Source organism: Anas acuta, chromosome 19, assembly GCF_963932015.1.
Source record: "Anas acuta chromosome 19, bAnaAcu1.1, whole genome shotgun sequence".
Taxonomy (NCBI): Eukaryota; Metazoa; Chordata; class Aves; order Anseriformes; family Anatidae; genus Anas; species Anas acuta.
The window spans coordinates 5519988-5536169 of record NC_088997.1 but is presented as its reverse complement, the minus strand read 5'-3'; the positions used below and the strand labels follow the sequence as shown (position 1 = coordinate 5536169).

The window sequence follows — 16182 nt, the reverse complement described above, 5'->3', positions numbered from 1 at the left end:
GCTGTGTGCGACTTGGTGTAGCTTGGGGAATCCGGGAGAGGTTCTCCAAGGGAAGCGGTGGATGCAGGTGGGACTGAAATCACCCGCAGCAGCTCCTGTGCCACGGCCACGTGCCCAAATCCGCCCTCATGCCACCCGTCCCCATGCCCAGATTTCGGGACAGCGCTGTGCCACCTCTGCTGCTCGCTCCTGTCAGGCACCTCTGTATAAAAAACCCGGGGTTGGCCGCGCAGCTCCTCTCTCCCTCTATTTTCTTCCGCCAGTATTAATAGTAGCTAATTATTGCTTTTACTATTAGGTCATGTGTTGTAAATACACTAAATGCAGAACGCATCCCGCGCTTGCCGGCTCGTGTGTTAATGCCTATATTCTGCCTCGTAACACGCAGCCTAATTGGCTGCTGGCGCTGCACTGCCTGACACGCCGCTTTTTGGGATAATTGCTCCCAAAGTCTCAGCATTTCAATGCGGGCACTATTACACCATCTCGCTAAAAATCCTTCCAAACAAACCCAACCTCAGCCCCAGCCCAGCTGGGGGGGTGTCAGAGCTTCCTGGCAGGAGCAGGGGGCTCTGTGCAGCCTCTCCCCCCCCTCTGCAGCTCGGTGGATTGGGGTTTTTGGGGTGCCCCCGCTGCCGTCGGCGCGCTGCTTGCATCCGTGGGTGGCAGCGGGATGAGTCCCTGCCAGCCCGGTCACCAGTGAAGAATCTTTTTAATTATCCAAGTGGTGGTAAATGCCTGCTCTTATTGGTATGTGCATAAGCTGTAACTTTGCTAATTCTCATCTTTAATCTCTTCGGGCACAGCTGGATGCCTGCGCTCCTCGCCGCTGCCTTTCTGCAGCGCCTGGAGGACGCGGGCTCCCTGCCCTCCGTGCCCGTCTGGATGAGTTCCCCCAGCAAAAGGGCTTCAGGGCTTCCACCCCGAAAGCACTTGCGGGTTGTTTGTGAGCATAATGTCACGCCAGCCTCATGGGAGACGTGTGCCCTGCTCAGTTTCAAGCTGCGCAGCGCTGCGAGCCTCCCAGGTGCGATGTTAGTGCTGATTTTGCCTTTTCCTTCACTTCCCATCTGGGAGCTGGAGCAAAGCAGAGCCCGGCTTTGCCGTTCACAAGGAGACTGTCTCCTCTACCCCGTGTGCTGACGGCTCCAGGAGAAATGCTCGTGTTTCTCGAGGGACCCCCTTCCCCTCCCAGGCCAGTAGTAGAGCTCCTTTGCGGAGGGAGAGCCCGATGGCCTCAGTTCATCAGCAGGCGGCTGCGGTACCCAGGACGTGCACGCTCAGCTGTGCTGCTGCAGAAGAGCGAATTCTCCCTTCCACACTCCCGAGCAGAGCAGAACATATGTGCCGTTACCTCTTAATTCTTCTGCGGAGCATTAGGACTAATAAAACCTTCCAGGGCGTCTGATGGCAGAAGCAGCTGATGTTGCGTTCTAAGGAAACAAAGGCTGGTTGGGAAAAAAAATAAAATAAAAACAACATCCCCAGCATCTACTTCTTCCAGTAATGGAGAAAAAAAAAAACTGTGACCCCTTCCCATGGCAAGTGACACGAGTTGCTTGGCTAATTGCACTGGGCCTGCTTACCTGGGCAGTGAGGAGGGACTGGAGCACCAGCGTACCCTTTAAATAAGAGAATATTTAAACGTCATTGCTTTCATGTTTGTCTCCTCGCTTCTAATTACTGAAGGCAGCTGACTTTAAAGCATAGGCCATTTCCTCCCCTTCCTGCAGCGGGGTCATAACAGCTTGTTTATAGACGAGCGGGCTGGTTCGCTGCAACAGATTGTGACTTTAAATAGAAGGTTGCTAAGAGTGAGGTAAGGGCGGTGAGAGCATCGGGCTGGCTCCAAACAAGTCGCTTGGTATTTGGGGAGAAGGGAGCGGCCAACAAAAGAGCAGCGAGGGACGAGCAGTTGTCTCCAGCAGTTGCCATAAGGCGTGTGCGAAGGTAGGTATGTCCTTTAACCAAGTGTGCTTGAGCCAGCCGTGTCCTGGGGAAACCTCTCCCTGTTTTTTTTTTTTTTTTCCTGGAAGATCTCACGAGACGGCAACGTTACTGGTTATTTATTCATCCTGAGCAAAATGCCAATAGCTCCTGTTTGGCGTTGGGCTGAATATCAAAAAAGTTGATTCATTGACTTAAAAACAAAACAAAACCTACACTGGACAAATGCTAGAAAACATGTGTTGGTAAAGAGGTGGACTGAGTGATGAACATATTTTCTATCTCTTGTATCTCTGACTCATACGGCCCTAGCTTAGTGCAGATTTTATTATCTTATCAAACAATTAATTACCTACATCCTTTAATTTCATATATATACAGTTGGAGATTGTTGTTTTTGTCTTCAAGTGCCTCTTATCCTCCCCAGTAGACTGTTGCTGCTAAATAGAAGGGATTATTTTCTTGGTGGCCATGCCAGATTTATTTATACTGCTAAGCCTGCTCTAGGAATTGGGGTGAAAAAGACGACCAGACTATCAAATTCAGCTTACCCCCTCGGATTTAGTCCCTGGCAAGGCTTCTGCTGAAGTCTTGGAAGGAAAAAATTCATTAGATGAACCTTAGCATGATTTTTCCGTGGCTTTGATTTTAATCAAAGTGCGGGCTGGAAATTGTTTTATCATTAGGATCTGTTGACTGAATGTCAATGCGAGGCGGTTACCCCCGCCTGCCCCGACTCGTGTACAGACGCATCCTGTGTGCTTAGGTAAATCCCAGGCCGGGAGTGTGGAACAGCAAAAAGGGCAGAAATTAGCCTCTAAGGCTTGCAAATGCACTGCAGGCTGATGTCTTCCTGCATTTCAAGGACCTAAGTTCAATTGCAGCACGGTTATTCTGCCTGTCCATAATGGGCTCGCTAATCAATTAAAACGGTCCCTTCTTAAACCCTTGCAGGAGGGAAGCGTGGTGCAGAAAAACCGCCCGCAAGGTCCGCAGGCTGCGGGTTAAACACGGCGGCTTTTTATCCCCAGATCTGCTGAATCAAGCCGGTGTGTTTTACCCAGGTTGCTGGGAGCACAAAGAAAAGAGGCGCTGGTGGAGCTCTTTAGTAGGTTGCCGAGCGGTGTTTGTGCATACGGCGCCGGAGCTCGTTCCCTCCGAAGACCAATTTACACAAGCCCCAGTGACTGCGGCGAGCCTTTAACTCCCAAACCTCGGGGCTGCAGCTCAGCATCCTTGCAGAAGACGCTGCTGGGACCTCAGGGAGTGCTGGAGGAGGGCTGGCCGCGCGCCGGCCCCGCTGTACGGAGGAAGGAGCCTGCCGGTGTCGGAGCCGGAGTGCCTGCGCTTTCCGTACCGCTCGCTGATTAAATCCACCGCGGGTGTACGCGGTTGAATTTTAAAGAGCCTCGCTTTCCAGGTCAGCGCAGCGACTAGCTCAGCCCCAACTTCCTTGTGAATGGGAAATAGGAAGGGAGCGGGAGGCTTTGCGTGTTGGAGGCCGACAGGGTCTGGTGCCTGCGCATCCTCGGGGTGAGCTAGCGGCCACGCAGGCAACCCCCTACCTGGTGACACGGGGCCAAAACCCACTGCATGGCAAGCAGAGATTTTCATCACTAGCTGGAAGGAGCAGGTCAGCGTGCCCTGCTGCCGGGACCAGTATAAACCAAGAGCAATCAGGCTGGAACTGGTGGGGACAGAGGTGCCAGGGGTGGCGCAGGAGCGAGGCGACGCCAGATCCCGATGGCACGATGCCTGCGCGCTGCATCCTGCCTGCAGCCCAGCTCTTCCCGCAGCAGAGGAAAGTAGGTCAGCACCAGGTTCCCCGCCTGCCGGCACAGGCGCTGGATTACGCGCCCGCATCCCGCAGCGGGAGCGGCTGCGGTGTTTTTCCTCTGGGAAAGTGCACGGAGAAGCAATTCGGCGCGGCGCGGCGCTGGCTGGAGGCCACGCTGCGTTAGTTGCTGCAACCCCGCTGCTCGGGGGGCTCGGAGCCCCGTCCGCCCCCAAATATCGAGGGGAATGCTGCCCCATGCAGCAGGGCGGTGTTTTGGGAGGGCTCACGGCGTGCTCTCGGCCCCTGCCCATCCCCTGAAGGTCCGATCCCGTGCGTCTCCGCGCCTCGCCGCGGCCGTGAAGCTCCAGTTCTACTCGAATGATTACCCGACACGTTAATTGGGACTCCCGCTATGATTAAAAAGAAATTTCAGATTAAGCCCGCCATGCTGTGTAGCTCGGGAAGAAAACATCTCTTTATAAACACAGCGGGAATGCGGGGACTCCATTATTATTATTATTTTTTTTCTAACTTTGAAGAAACTGGCTCTCGCCGCTGCTTTGACCACAAGGAGACAAGTGCGGCAGCCACTCGGCTACGGTCGAAGCTGAGCGGAAGGGATGCTAGCAGGGAGATAAAATTGCAGGGTGTTTTTCCTCCTTTTTTTTTTTTTTCCCTTTCTTAAATCCATTATGATTATCACATTATCTCTGCAGACCTCAGATCCTGTCCGCCTGGGTCTCTGCAGGCTGAGGCAGAGCTCGGAGGAGCCCGCAGGCTGCGGGATGGGCGAGCGTGGTGGCGAGCATCCCAGGGGACCGTCCTCATGTCAGCGCCACTCAGGTTTGGGGCCCGAGCTGCCGTTTTGATGGGGACGGCACCGACTGCCAGGTGAAGTGTTGCGAGGCCTCACACGCTGTAAAACTATTTGCTCTGTTTATTTTTGACGTGGAAGGCTGTAACGGAGCTTGCAGCCAAAATCTAACCCTCCTCCACAAAATGCTGCCTCCGGCCGCGGAATATCCTCTGCGAAACCGCGTCTTCCTTCACGCATGAATCTTTTTGTCTTCTTACATGAATCTTTCTGCGTGCAGGGTTTTAGGAGAGAGCCCTGCCACAGACCCCAAGCAGCTGAGCTCGCTGCGAGCCGGGGGCGCAGGGAACCTCCCGCATCGTGGAGGGAGCTCAATACCCAGAGCAAGAAACGTGGTGGGTCTGCAGGATCCTGGCCCTGTTTTTACTCCGTGCTGGACTCGCTGAATCGCCAGGCAAGGGCAGCGCTGGATTATCCCCCGCGCCCCCTTCTTCCTTATAAACTCCCCTTCTGGTGTTCCAGCCGGAGCAGCATGAGGCGAGTAAACTCTGCTGCTCAAATGAGAGTGGATAAGCTCAGTTTACTTGCATTTATTCATGACTTCACCACTCCACTGGGGCCTGCAAAATCAGAGCCAAAAGGAACTGCAGCGAAAATTGGCCTACATGTGACGGCTTTAAATAATCTGCCCTTTTGCTCCAGTTCTGTGTTGAGATGTGCTGGAAGCCTGAGGAGCTGGGAGCTGGCTTGATGTAGGAGCCGCGTTTTGTTTTCTTGCTCCAGTGTTTGAAGCCGCCTTTGGTTTCCCGCACACGGAGGAACTCGGGGAAAGTTGCGCAGCCGGGGAAACAAAAATCTATTTAAGAATTCCCGTGTTTAGTGCACGGCTTGAAATTATGGGAATCGGCACAGGCAGTGGATTAGCTCTTAATTCCACAGAAGTGAAAAATAAGGAAGAAAGCAAACAGAAATAAACTGATTAGTGCACATTCCCAATATTGACACCCAGGAACAGGGCGGTGTGCCGGGGCTAGAAAGCACTCCCTGGGAAGCTGGCAGGAGGACGCTTTGCATTAAAAACTGGCCTCTTGCTTGTGCTTGCATTGTGCAAACAGATGCAATTCCCAGGGGACCCCAGGGAGCGCCTGCACCAGCCGGAGGGGCCACAGGGGAGCCGGGTGCTGCCGGGCTGAGCGAGGCTCCGCTTTGGCACCCGGGCAGAAACAGGAGTGAGTGGCTCCGTCTGCAAACCAGGTCACCGCTGCTCGTGCGCGTGTTCTCTTGGGCCCCCTTTGAATCACATCATGATTCCTCTTCCCCCCCCCCAGCTCCCAGCAGCTGGGATTACTTTTCACGTGCTGTGCTCGCATAATTGCATCTAATAATTTCGCAACTGCCTCTCCTTCATTCTTGAGTCACGTATGACCGCCTTTTCTTTTTTTCTTTTTTTTTTCTTTTTTTCCCCTTTATGTGGCTGCACAGCCCCACCCCAGCCTGCACGAGTGCTCTCCTGCCTGCTTCTCCTGCGCTGTTGCCTCCTGTGTCATTTTTCCACCTAGGTGAGATGCACAGAGGAGGACGGACCCGCAGAGGAGGAGATGCTTTAAAGCAGGGCTGCTGCCTGTGCTTACTATCAGGAAAATAAACACAAAACCACCAAAAATCTTGGGTGTCGCTGCAGCCCGGAGCATGCTGGTGGTGCTCGTGGTGCCCCCAAAAGGGGCATTTCCCAATTTCGCTCTGCAAAAACCCCGTTGCAGCCGTGCGATGAACCTGGCGGTCCGGGTGCCGCCGCGCCAGCTCGTCGGGTCAGGCTGTTAGCCTCCCGCGGTATATTTAGTTCAGGTTTAGCAGGGGCTCGGCGTGCCTGTGTTCTCCTGTCTCCTTCACTTTCGACGTGCTAAGTAGATGCAGGAAGGAGCCGAGAAGTCTGCCCGCCGCCGCGAGGATGCGGGAGCGGTGGCAGCCCGCGCTGCGTGGCGATGGGCTTGGGGTTTTTGGTTGCTTGGTCCTCGGGATCCTTGGGCAGCCCACGCACTGGAAGTGTCACTCTGCTTTTCCTTTTTTATTACTATATATTTTTTTTTTAGAACGGGGTTAATGCGTGAGTTAAAAACAACACAGACACAGCAAGGGCAGTTATGAGACAGTCGATCTGGAAGCGCTGTCTCAGAGAAGAACAGCGAGAAGCCAAAAACTACGACTCCCGGATAGCTCAGCTGCAGGGTGGGCAGAGGGAGCAACTGGGACAACTTTTTGCAGGGAGAGCAATCTGCACGCAGTGTTGAGAAGCCAGACCTGAGTCTGTGGGAGAAAAAAACACCACGAAGTCACGCTGGCAGGCGCGGAGCAGAGGCGTGTGCGGTACCGGGAGGTGCGGTGCCCAGCCCCGTGCCTCGGGCACCACAAGGGTTTGCAGATTTGCACAAACAAATCCGTCTCTGGGGATGGCAGTCCCGGCTGGGTGTGGGATCCGCTCCTCTGGAAAATGAAGCGTGCAGACCTGAAAATGGAAATCTTTCCGGGTGAGACAGCAAACAGCTGAGAGAGTTTTGTTCTTCGGGAACGGCCTCGGAAGCCTGCAGTCTGTCATATGAACAGCTTCATATTTTACCAGAAGAGTGTTTTTCCTTTGACCCTGCGTGGCAGAGCAGCTACAGAAGGCAGGAAGGGAGCTTCTACTCATTTCCATCCTGTTTTTCTTTTTCTCCCTCTGCTAATTTTTTGCCTCCTGGGCAGGACGGGGTGAGCGGCTGCAGCCAGGCAGATGCTGGGTGCGGGCACCCTCCAGCACCACGCTGCCTTCCGCCTCCTCCCGGGGCCGAGTTTCCCCATCCAAATGAGATTCATCACTTTAAAGCCACGATTTCGCTTCGTTCTTCAAATGGAAAACACAGAAGTCAAAGCCTTTGGCAGGTACTGCTGTGCTGGATAGGGCTTTGCGTGCAGGAGACCGCAAACAAGCGGAGAGAAGAGATGGAAAAGAGAAAGGAAATTCTGAGTAATTTTAGGAAGTCTTTCACCAAGCGGATGGCAAACAATGCGTGCCTGACCCTCTGCCTGTCTGCGGTACGAGGGCTCTGACAGCCAGCTTCCTGAGAGCGCAGTAAGCTGTTCATAAATCAAAAGCACCGAGACTATCAAATTTGTTTATTACTCGGGGTTGCGCCGCTCTGCTCAAGTTGAGGAGCTGTTTTGTTTCCTTTCTTCTAGCTGCGTTCCCGAAAAAGATTTGTTGGAACATAGCTGCACAGATCCCTTTATCCTTTTATTTTATTATTTTTTTTATATATATTTTTTTTCCCCCCAGAAGATGCAGAGAGCGCCCTGGTGGAGCTGGTGGTGTTAATGTTCTGCAGCAGGAGTGAAATAGCCTGGAGATGTGCAGTGCGACATCAGGGGCGTGTGCCCTAAATAGGAGGGTTAACCAGGGCTTATTCAGAAGGAAGGCAGTAATTGCAGCTTGTGTGAAGCAGTAATATTCTTTTGTGCATTATTTACCCAGGAACATCTGCTAATACATATACATTCTATGGTGCATGTAAACAACCTGCGCGGGAAGAGGATTAGGAGATTTATAAAAAATTAGAAGCAAGTTAAAAGGGCAATTAGAAGAGCAGAAAGAGATATTGAGCAGTGAATTAGAGAGGATATTTTAACACACAATCAGAGCTTCCCGAGACGTATCCAGAGCAGAGAGAAGGTAAAAGAGAAAATTGGTCAATTACGACATGATAGCGGGGAATTGGTGACATGGGAGAAGGTAATGGCTGATTTGTTAAACAGTTATTTTGATTCTGTTTTCACAAAGGAGGAAGAGGATGGAGGGCAGCTCTGGAAAGGACTTGGGCTGTGCAGATGAGGCAGGGAACAAGCCAAGGAGCCTGCGGAGAAACAAAGGCGTGTTTGCAGTGGGCATAGGCAGAATTTCACCCCCGTTCACAGGGTGGGGGAAAAAAATGGATTTTTTTTTTTTTACTGGTGCTGAGCTGGGTGCCCAGGGGCTGGTGGTGCAGAGCTGGCTTTGGTCCTCTGGCTCCTGGTGCCAACTGGCTGCTTTTGAGCAGAGGCCAGGGACCGAGGTGGTCCTGGGGATGAAAAGTCCTTCTGCCTTTGGAGGCTGTTCCTCTGGGAGAGGGGAGGATGGGGAATATTGACAGACAGACAGACAGACGGATGGGGACACAGAGGGGTGCTGCTCATGGCACATCTTTTACATGGCTATGGAGCTGGTTGGGCTCTCCAGTGATGCTAGCGTGGCACCTCCCCAAACCCACAGTCATCTGTGTCTTTTTTTTTTATGTTTGTTGCTCTTCTCTCCCACCCCATACCCCCAACACGACAAGCACCACAAGCACATCTCCGATCACTGCTCCCATCCGTAGCCTGGTGTCAGCAGTCTCGTGTTTCACCAGGGAGAAAAGCAGATGGGAGCTCGGGCACGGCTGGGGGGGAGATGAGAGCAGGCAGAGAGGAATTGTGTCAGGCTATGAGACCTCAAGGAGACAGCAAGCTATGGAAAAGGGAAGTATTCCTGGTCGTGCAATGGAAAACATGATCTTGGGAACTGTTTGTGGGGCTGGGCTTGAAACTGAGACAGGCAGAGCATGATGGAAAGCGTCGGCAAAGGGAGAGCCGAGGGGAGGCTGCACCTGATGGACCACAAAAAAATGTTATGTTAGCTTAAAAGAAAGGTGATGTTTTTGTTCTGCACTGCCCCTTTGAAAGGAGGAGGGGGTCTCAGAGCAATTTTCTGGGGCAAAGGAAGCAAATTGGGAACGGTGATGTGGAGGCACACGGGAAGGTGTTGTCTGGGCAGCGGTGGAGAAGGTACCAGAAGCTGCAGAGGTGTGATGTCAGCTTAGCCTGGGGCACCAAACATTTATTCTCAGCATCCGAGAGGTGCTTGGTTTTCATCCTGCCTGGGAGGACAAGAGACGCAGTGTCATGTGCTTTGTGTTTTCAAAGCATGTAGGAAAAGCTCTGTATTAGCAATTACAGGATGAAACTGTGGAAAAGTGGTACAATGGATAGAAAATTGGCTCTGACTCAGGAAACGGGATTCTGCAGCCGTGAGCGAGTTTCCAGAGGCACAGTGTGGGGTCTCTTCTGGGTTCTCTTTCATTTATTTTATTTTTTTATTTTTTTATGGAAAGGATTTGCATGAACAGCCCAAAGTTAGAGCCTTAAAGCTCACCGGCACAACCAAATAGAAAAGGGGAGGCAGGCACGCTGCAAGGGCCTCGTCTTGTCCCCAGCACAGCGAACAGACAGGGAAGCAGTGCCTGGCCACGGCTCAGCCTGTCTGCCTGGACCCAGGGAGGGGAATCGTGGCCTGGCCAAAGGTGTGCTTGCCAAGGGAATCCCTTCTTTCCCCCTCACTATGAAGGGCTATGTCCAGGGCAGCACGGAGCGAGCTGCAAGCAGGGAGAATTTGGGTTTGTGCCCAAGGAGAAGCGCATCTGCCTCCTGCAAGAGCCTCAGCCCGGCTCTGGCTCCGTGGTTATCCCCTTGTCCAAAGGGATGCACGTTTTGGGGTTGCAGGAGTGCTGCTTGGGAGAAAAGGGGATTTCTTCCAGCCTCAGAGCAGCATTCAAAATGCATGAAGACATGCTGTAGGAAAGGATCGTGAGGCACGCACGGGAGCCAAGCGGGGCCGTGGTGGAGCCGCACCACGCGGATGGGAAGGTAGCTGTTGAGGCAAAGTGTCAGAGCATGCCATAAAAATTTAGTTTATCCTCAAAGAGCCGCAGTTGTCGAGGAAGAATGGGCGCAGGGAGGGGTGGTGGCAAAGGGAAGGCAGGAGGAACATCAGAAACCTGTAGTCTGTGTCAAGTGACACCTCCTATTTAGCGGTGTATCACGTCTCCCTTCTGGTTTTTAAACAGTAGCCTTTATTGCTAGGAGTTAGAGTGCTTGATTGACAAGGCTTGTAATACACCGTGGAGTTGCCTTTATTTTTCCTACATGTTAAAGGAAAAGATACTAAAAATACAATTATGGTTTTGAGCCAGGCGTAGTCTGTTCTAATATAATTCATCTCAAAGACTATCCATCGTGCCTGCTGCACCCAAATCATTTATAAAACATTAGCATCTCCTGTGCTGACATTTCACTCCTATATTACAGGAGTTATACAGAGACTTAAAAAAAAATTAATAAAGTGCTTCTCCTCTTCATTCTCCCTCAGAGAGCTTTGATTTCCAGAGTATGAAACGAAATAACCAACATAACAACATTCTCCACTTCTAAGGGACAGTGCCAGACTCATTCAGTTGCTATTGGTTATAGAGAGTAGGACGTGAGGGAGCTATTTCGGATCACGGATTATTTGTTCTGGCTGCATTGGACATCCCTTTAGTGGAGGTTTAGAGCCCTGTAGATGGAGAAGTTTGGATAGGAGTTGGAACAGAGAGGGCTTGATGAAGTAACCTCCCTTCCTCCTCCCCGAGTCCCTCCTGCTGTTCCCCAGGAGCTGTATTCCCACCCGGAGCATCCCACCCAGCCCGGCCCCACTTGTGGGGTGCTGTGCGAGGAGAGGGGCAGCGACACCGCTCCTCCCCAAGCACCCAGCTGCTCCTAATGAAGCATGGCAGGGAAAATTCCTCTTCTGCTTGGGAGCTTCCCTCTGCATTTCCAGATCCCTCCCAGGAGAGCTGGTGCTGTGGAAATGCCCCCTCCCCACTCGGGACCATTTTAGGGGCACAGGGAAGGAGATGTGGGCTTAACCGTGTGGCACCCACACCATAGAATGGGACTTGTTCCCAGAGCCACTGGGAGCTGCATGCTGGAAAAGTGCCCCCCTCCCCAGCTGGGATATCGTAACAAAATGAAAAGCAGCCTTTTCTTGTCCAAGATCACTTTTATTTCCCTTGTTTCGTTAACCTCAGTGTCTGTTTTGTCTTGCATATCCACGCCGACAGGGAATTAACACCGACTGCAGAATTCAGGCAGCACCCGCGGGCTGCGCTGGGTGCCGCCGGCGGCTCTGCCGTGGCCACGAAGCCGGCCAGCGAGAGCATCCCGACCACCGAGCACATCCCGACCACCGAGCACATCCCGACCACCGAGCACATTCTGACCACCAAGCACATCCCAAACACCGAGCACATCCCAAACACCGAGCACATCCCGAACACCGAGTGCATCCCGACTACCGACCGCATCCCGAACACCGAGCGCGTTCCGAACACCGAGAACATCCCGACCTGGCATCGGCTGCGGGGCTTCACTCAGGACAAGAGGAATGCGCAGCCCTTCTTCCCATCCTTCAGCTGGCCACGACCCCTTCCCATGGCTTTCTTGGGCCTTCCCCTTGCCCACTGCGGACCAGAAACGCTGGGCACCGTGCTTCTCGCAGGTCCCGCGCTCCTTGCGCTTCCCCACTTCTCTTGGCTCTCCCCATGGCCTGACCCATCCCTTTTAAGAAAAAAAATCCCTGCTCCTGATGCTGTCAGGGCCACCTGCAGCCCACAAACCTGCTGCCCGAGTGAAAACCTTAGGCCAGCTATAAAGGTCCTCACACGACCGACACCTCTGGAAGCCCCCAGCCCCTCGCCGCCCCGGGGCTCGCGGCGCTTTCCCGAGGCAGAGCTCCGTGGCTGCGTGCATCGGGACCAGGCGCCGCTAATCCACCTCCCTCTCCCCCCTTCTTACAAATTAGGACGTTAAGGGTGAGCTTTGGCTCTCTGTATATGGACTTTGTTGCATTGCATACTACCCCCCCAGACCCCTCCCAGAGTTTAGTGCTCTAAATTGCTAAGAACATTGGTCCCCCGCGCGCACTGAGGCTGCCGGATGGCTTTCAGCATCTGTAGGCACTGCTGCCGTTTGTGGTCTTGAGAAAAGGATATACTGTTCTGCTATAAATTCAACAATACAATCCTTAGTTCTGAAGATATAGTTTCCATATAGTTTATAAACATTATAAGACATACATATGGATAATTGAGGGGAAGGGGGCCTGTGCATTGGTTGGGTTTGCTTTTCAGATGTGTGAACACGGTTACAAAAAAACGCACCTCCTGGCAGGTACTTCGTTTCTTTAAGTTTGTTTTCTTTGTGTGTGTGGTTTTTTATTTTATTTTATTTTTTTAATTATTCCACCTCTAACCAGTCTTTCCTTTGGTAGTTGGCTACTCCAAGCCCAGCAGGCAAGCCCTGTTCTGCTGTAATGCCTGAGATATTCAGGGGTTTGAGATTGTCTTCTAAGAGATTTCCAGCCAACTTTGGCCTGTGGGTTTGGAGCCAAAAGGGCTAAAACGTGGGAGAACCAATGTCCTTATTACAGGAGAATAAGTGTCCTTGCACTCACTTTCAGAGAAACAGTGTAGGCTTAATTGGTGATCGTTTTTTACAGCAATTATGTTCCTTGCGGTAATTGGCGGGGTCACTCGGCGCACTCTCAAATTAACAGGATTTCACAAGTTTCCAGTTGTCCGGCTGACGTTGCCGGCAGGCTGGCCGCCGTCCCCGTTATCCGGTTGTGTAAGGTTGGCTTTTTTTTTTTTTTTTTTTTTTTAATTTTTCTCCCGGTGCAGGGCTCGGCTGATGGTGCCACCGCGCGACAACGCCTTTCAACCCGCTCCTGCCGCCCGCGCCCGCTGCCGCCCGCGCCTGCAGGCCGCCGGCCTTCCCTCGGCGGGGCCCCGATTCTCCACGTCCAAAAAAAGAAGAAGAAAAGAAACTCTGGTCCGTTGTAGGTGGGTGGCAGTGCAGATCCGCTCCGCCGCAGCCGGGCTCAGCGCATGACGGCCGCGAGCAGCAGCACAAAAACCAGGCGCGAGGCCTCGAGGGCCGCGCTGCCGGCCGCCTGCTGCACCCCGCTGGGGGCGCGGATGGGCGTCCGCCGGGTGCACTTACCCTTGCGTCTCGGGGGGCCCGTGGGCATCACGCCGAAGCTGAATTTGTGCTGATAGTCGGGCACGTAGTCGTGGACCTCGTGCTCGCTTTTCCGCGGGCCCAGCGACCCCGGCTTAAGGGTTCGGTTGCGGCCTTTGTGGCTGGTGCAGTTCTTGCCGGGGCGGCGCGAGCCAGGCCGGGGCGCGGGCTGGCTGCTGTGCAAACCCTTCTCGGCCCCTCGCTCGCCGCCCTTCTCCTTGGAGGAGTGGTGGGGGTGGTGGGCTTTGGAGGCTCCTCTGTCTGCTGCCGAGAAAGTGTGTGTTTTGATCTGGTGGAGCGACTCCGAGCCCGAACAGTTCCTAAAGTCTTCGGCCCTCAGCACCTTTAGGTCCTTGCCGTGCATCCGCTCGGGGGACTCGCAGATGACGCTGGAGCTGGAGCCCTTGAAGCGGTGCAGCCACTCCCAGAGCGAGCGGGCCTTGCAGTCGCAGCTCCAGGGGTTCCCGTTCAGCCTGAGGAACTCCAGGGCTGCCAGGTGGGCCAGGCAGTCCCCCTGCAGCTCCGAGAGGCTGTTGTTGAAGAGGAACAGGGTGGTCAGTCGCCGGAGGTCGTGGAAAGCCCGCCTGTGAACCCACTGCAGCTGATTCTGATGGATGAGCAGCCTATCCAGGTTGATTAGTCCCCTGAACGTGTTCTGATGGAGGCTCCAGAGCTTGTTTCCATGGAGAAAAAGATGGCTGAGGTTAACCAAGTCAACAAAAATATCGTCCTGAAGGAACTCGATGTGGTTGTCTTGCAAGTAAAGGTATTGCAGGTTGTGGAGGCCGCCGAATATCCCACTGGGGAGAGAGCTCAGCCCGCACTTGTACAGATACAAGGCGTGGAGTTTCACCAGCCCTTGGAAAGTGTCCGCCGCCAAAGCCCTTAGGTAGCGGTTATCCCCCAGGTCCAGCTCCTCCAGGTTGACGAAGCCCTCGAAGGTGTTGGGGTCGATGAAGGTGATGTTGTTGGAGTAGATCCAGAGGGTGACCATGGAGGGGCTGAAGTGGCCCCGCAGCAGCAGGGTGATCTGGTTGTTCTGCAGGAAGATCCTCTCGCTGTCCTCGGGGATGCCCTCGGGGATGGTGACGAAGTTGTGGGCCTGGCAGCTGACGGTCATGGGCGAGGGGTAGCAGACGCAGTCGGTGGGGCAGCCCGCGGCCCCGTGGACCTTCAGCCCCAGCAGCACCAGCAGCAGCTCCGCGAGGGCCCCTGTTCGGAGAGAGGGGAGAGCGGCGTCAGGGGGGGGGCATCCCTCCTGCCAAAACCCGCGCCCGATTCACGCCGCTCGCCACTGAGCCGCGGAAACGGCTGCGACCGCGACGAGTGGGCTCACGGCACGCAGTGCTTTTTTGGGTGGGATCTATGGAAAGCTGCCTCCCTCCTCGCGCCGCCTGCCTGAGTCACACTGCCGGCCGAGCCGGGCAGATGACGCTTTCTCAGGGGAATCATCGCCGGCGATGCACGCAGCGCAGCCCGTGGCTGCAGGCAGGTGGGGCAGCCAGGGGGGCTCCTCTGATCCCTTTCTCAAACAGCCCATGCTTCTGGCACACAGCTGTTGAAATCCCCAATGATTCACCCCAAAATATATCCGTGCCACCTGCACGGCACGCCCCAGCCCTCCTGCAGGAGAGGGGCTGCTCTCCGTGCCCTCCCGTAGCCACAGCCGTGCCCCTCGTGGCCTGTTCAGCACCGGGACGTGCCCCAAGCAAGGAGCAACTCTCAGTTTAGAAGCGGGTGCTCAGGCATATTTTTTAAAAATAGGTGTCCTGTGGCAAAGCAGATTGCATCTCCTAATGCTACACGCAGGACGTGCCCGTGACCAGGGCGTGCTCGCTGCGGAGCACGAGAAGCGAGCAAGGCAGCGATCATCCCCTCCCTCGGCTCCGCTCGCAGCGCCGGCATCACCGCCCAGTTCCCGGCGCGCTCCCACTCCTCGCACCATGCCTGCTTTCAGGCTATTCCTTCTGCGCGGAGCGGCTTTTCAGACTCATTGCACCAGCCTGTCATTTCTCATTCAGATTTCCTCCTAGATCTGCTTTCCCTCTTACACACAAAATTTGCTCATGTCTAATGAATTCTGCCTCTGGACTTCACGGGAGAAAGGAGGAAAACGAGAGCGGCGTGCAGCTGCCAGTGCCATCCTACCCCAGAGTCCCTGCACTGCGATTTGCTTGTAATAATCTGAAAAACAAGAGTGGAAGTGGAGTTCACCTCTAATTACTCCATGTCGTTACCACCAGATCGGCTGTGGTGCTGGACCCCTTGGGCTTTCACAGTCCCTCTTTTCAAGCGCCTACAGCTGAGTACGAGTGGGAGGCAAAAAGCCTCACTGGTTTTTTATTAATGTTGTTTGAAATATAACTCTCTCGTTGGCGTTGCCTTTTGCCTGGTACGGAGATCTGTTACTGGGTAGCTAACAGCAGGTGACCTGTCCATCTGGGTCCATTCTTCCAATGCAAATCCGTCACGTTTTTAGATAAAACTGGGTTATTCAGACTCTCATAAATTACCGGGGAGAGAAAGTCGCCTCTGACCATACTGCTGTATTATTTTTTTTTTCTAAGAAGAAGGCATCGCCAGCCAAAGTGTTGGACCAAGCCTGTGCTGGGATGGGGACGGGGGCTTCCTGCAGGCTCTGCCCTGCAGCAACGAAGTGCCGGCTGCGGGAGGGATGGCTCATCCCTGCGCCGCTGCCAGCACAGGGCTGGAGCCAGGAGCGCTTAATTCGCGACAACTCCTACGGCTGTGTAGGGAAAGGAAC

The 16182-nt window shown here is 54.0% G+C and overlaps 1 protein-coding gene and 1 long non-coding RNA gene across 2 annotated transcripts in view; one reads left to right on the top strand and one right to left on the bottom strand.

Annotated features, from left to right (window-relative positions):
• Nucleotides 1-1434: 1434 nt before the first annotated feature.
• LOC137842057 (uncharacterized) lies at nt 1435-12586 on the top strand. The gene is made up of 2 exons (XR_011088896.1): nt 1435-1950; nt 11462-12586. It is a non-coding gene; the product is annotated as an uncharacterized lncRNA (long non-coding RNA).
• The window catches only part of RTN4RL1 (reticulon 4 receptor like 1), a 30304-nt gene continuing 25502 nt past the window's right edge, over nt 11381-16182 (bottom strand). The window contains exon 2 of the mRNA XM_068655661.1: nt 11381-14630. Within this exon, the coding sequence (XP_068511762.1) occupies nt 13279-14630 (1352 nt within the window). The 3' untranslated portion in view covers nt 11381-13278. The remainder of the gene's footprint in view (nt 14631-16182) is intronic.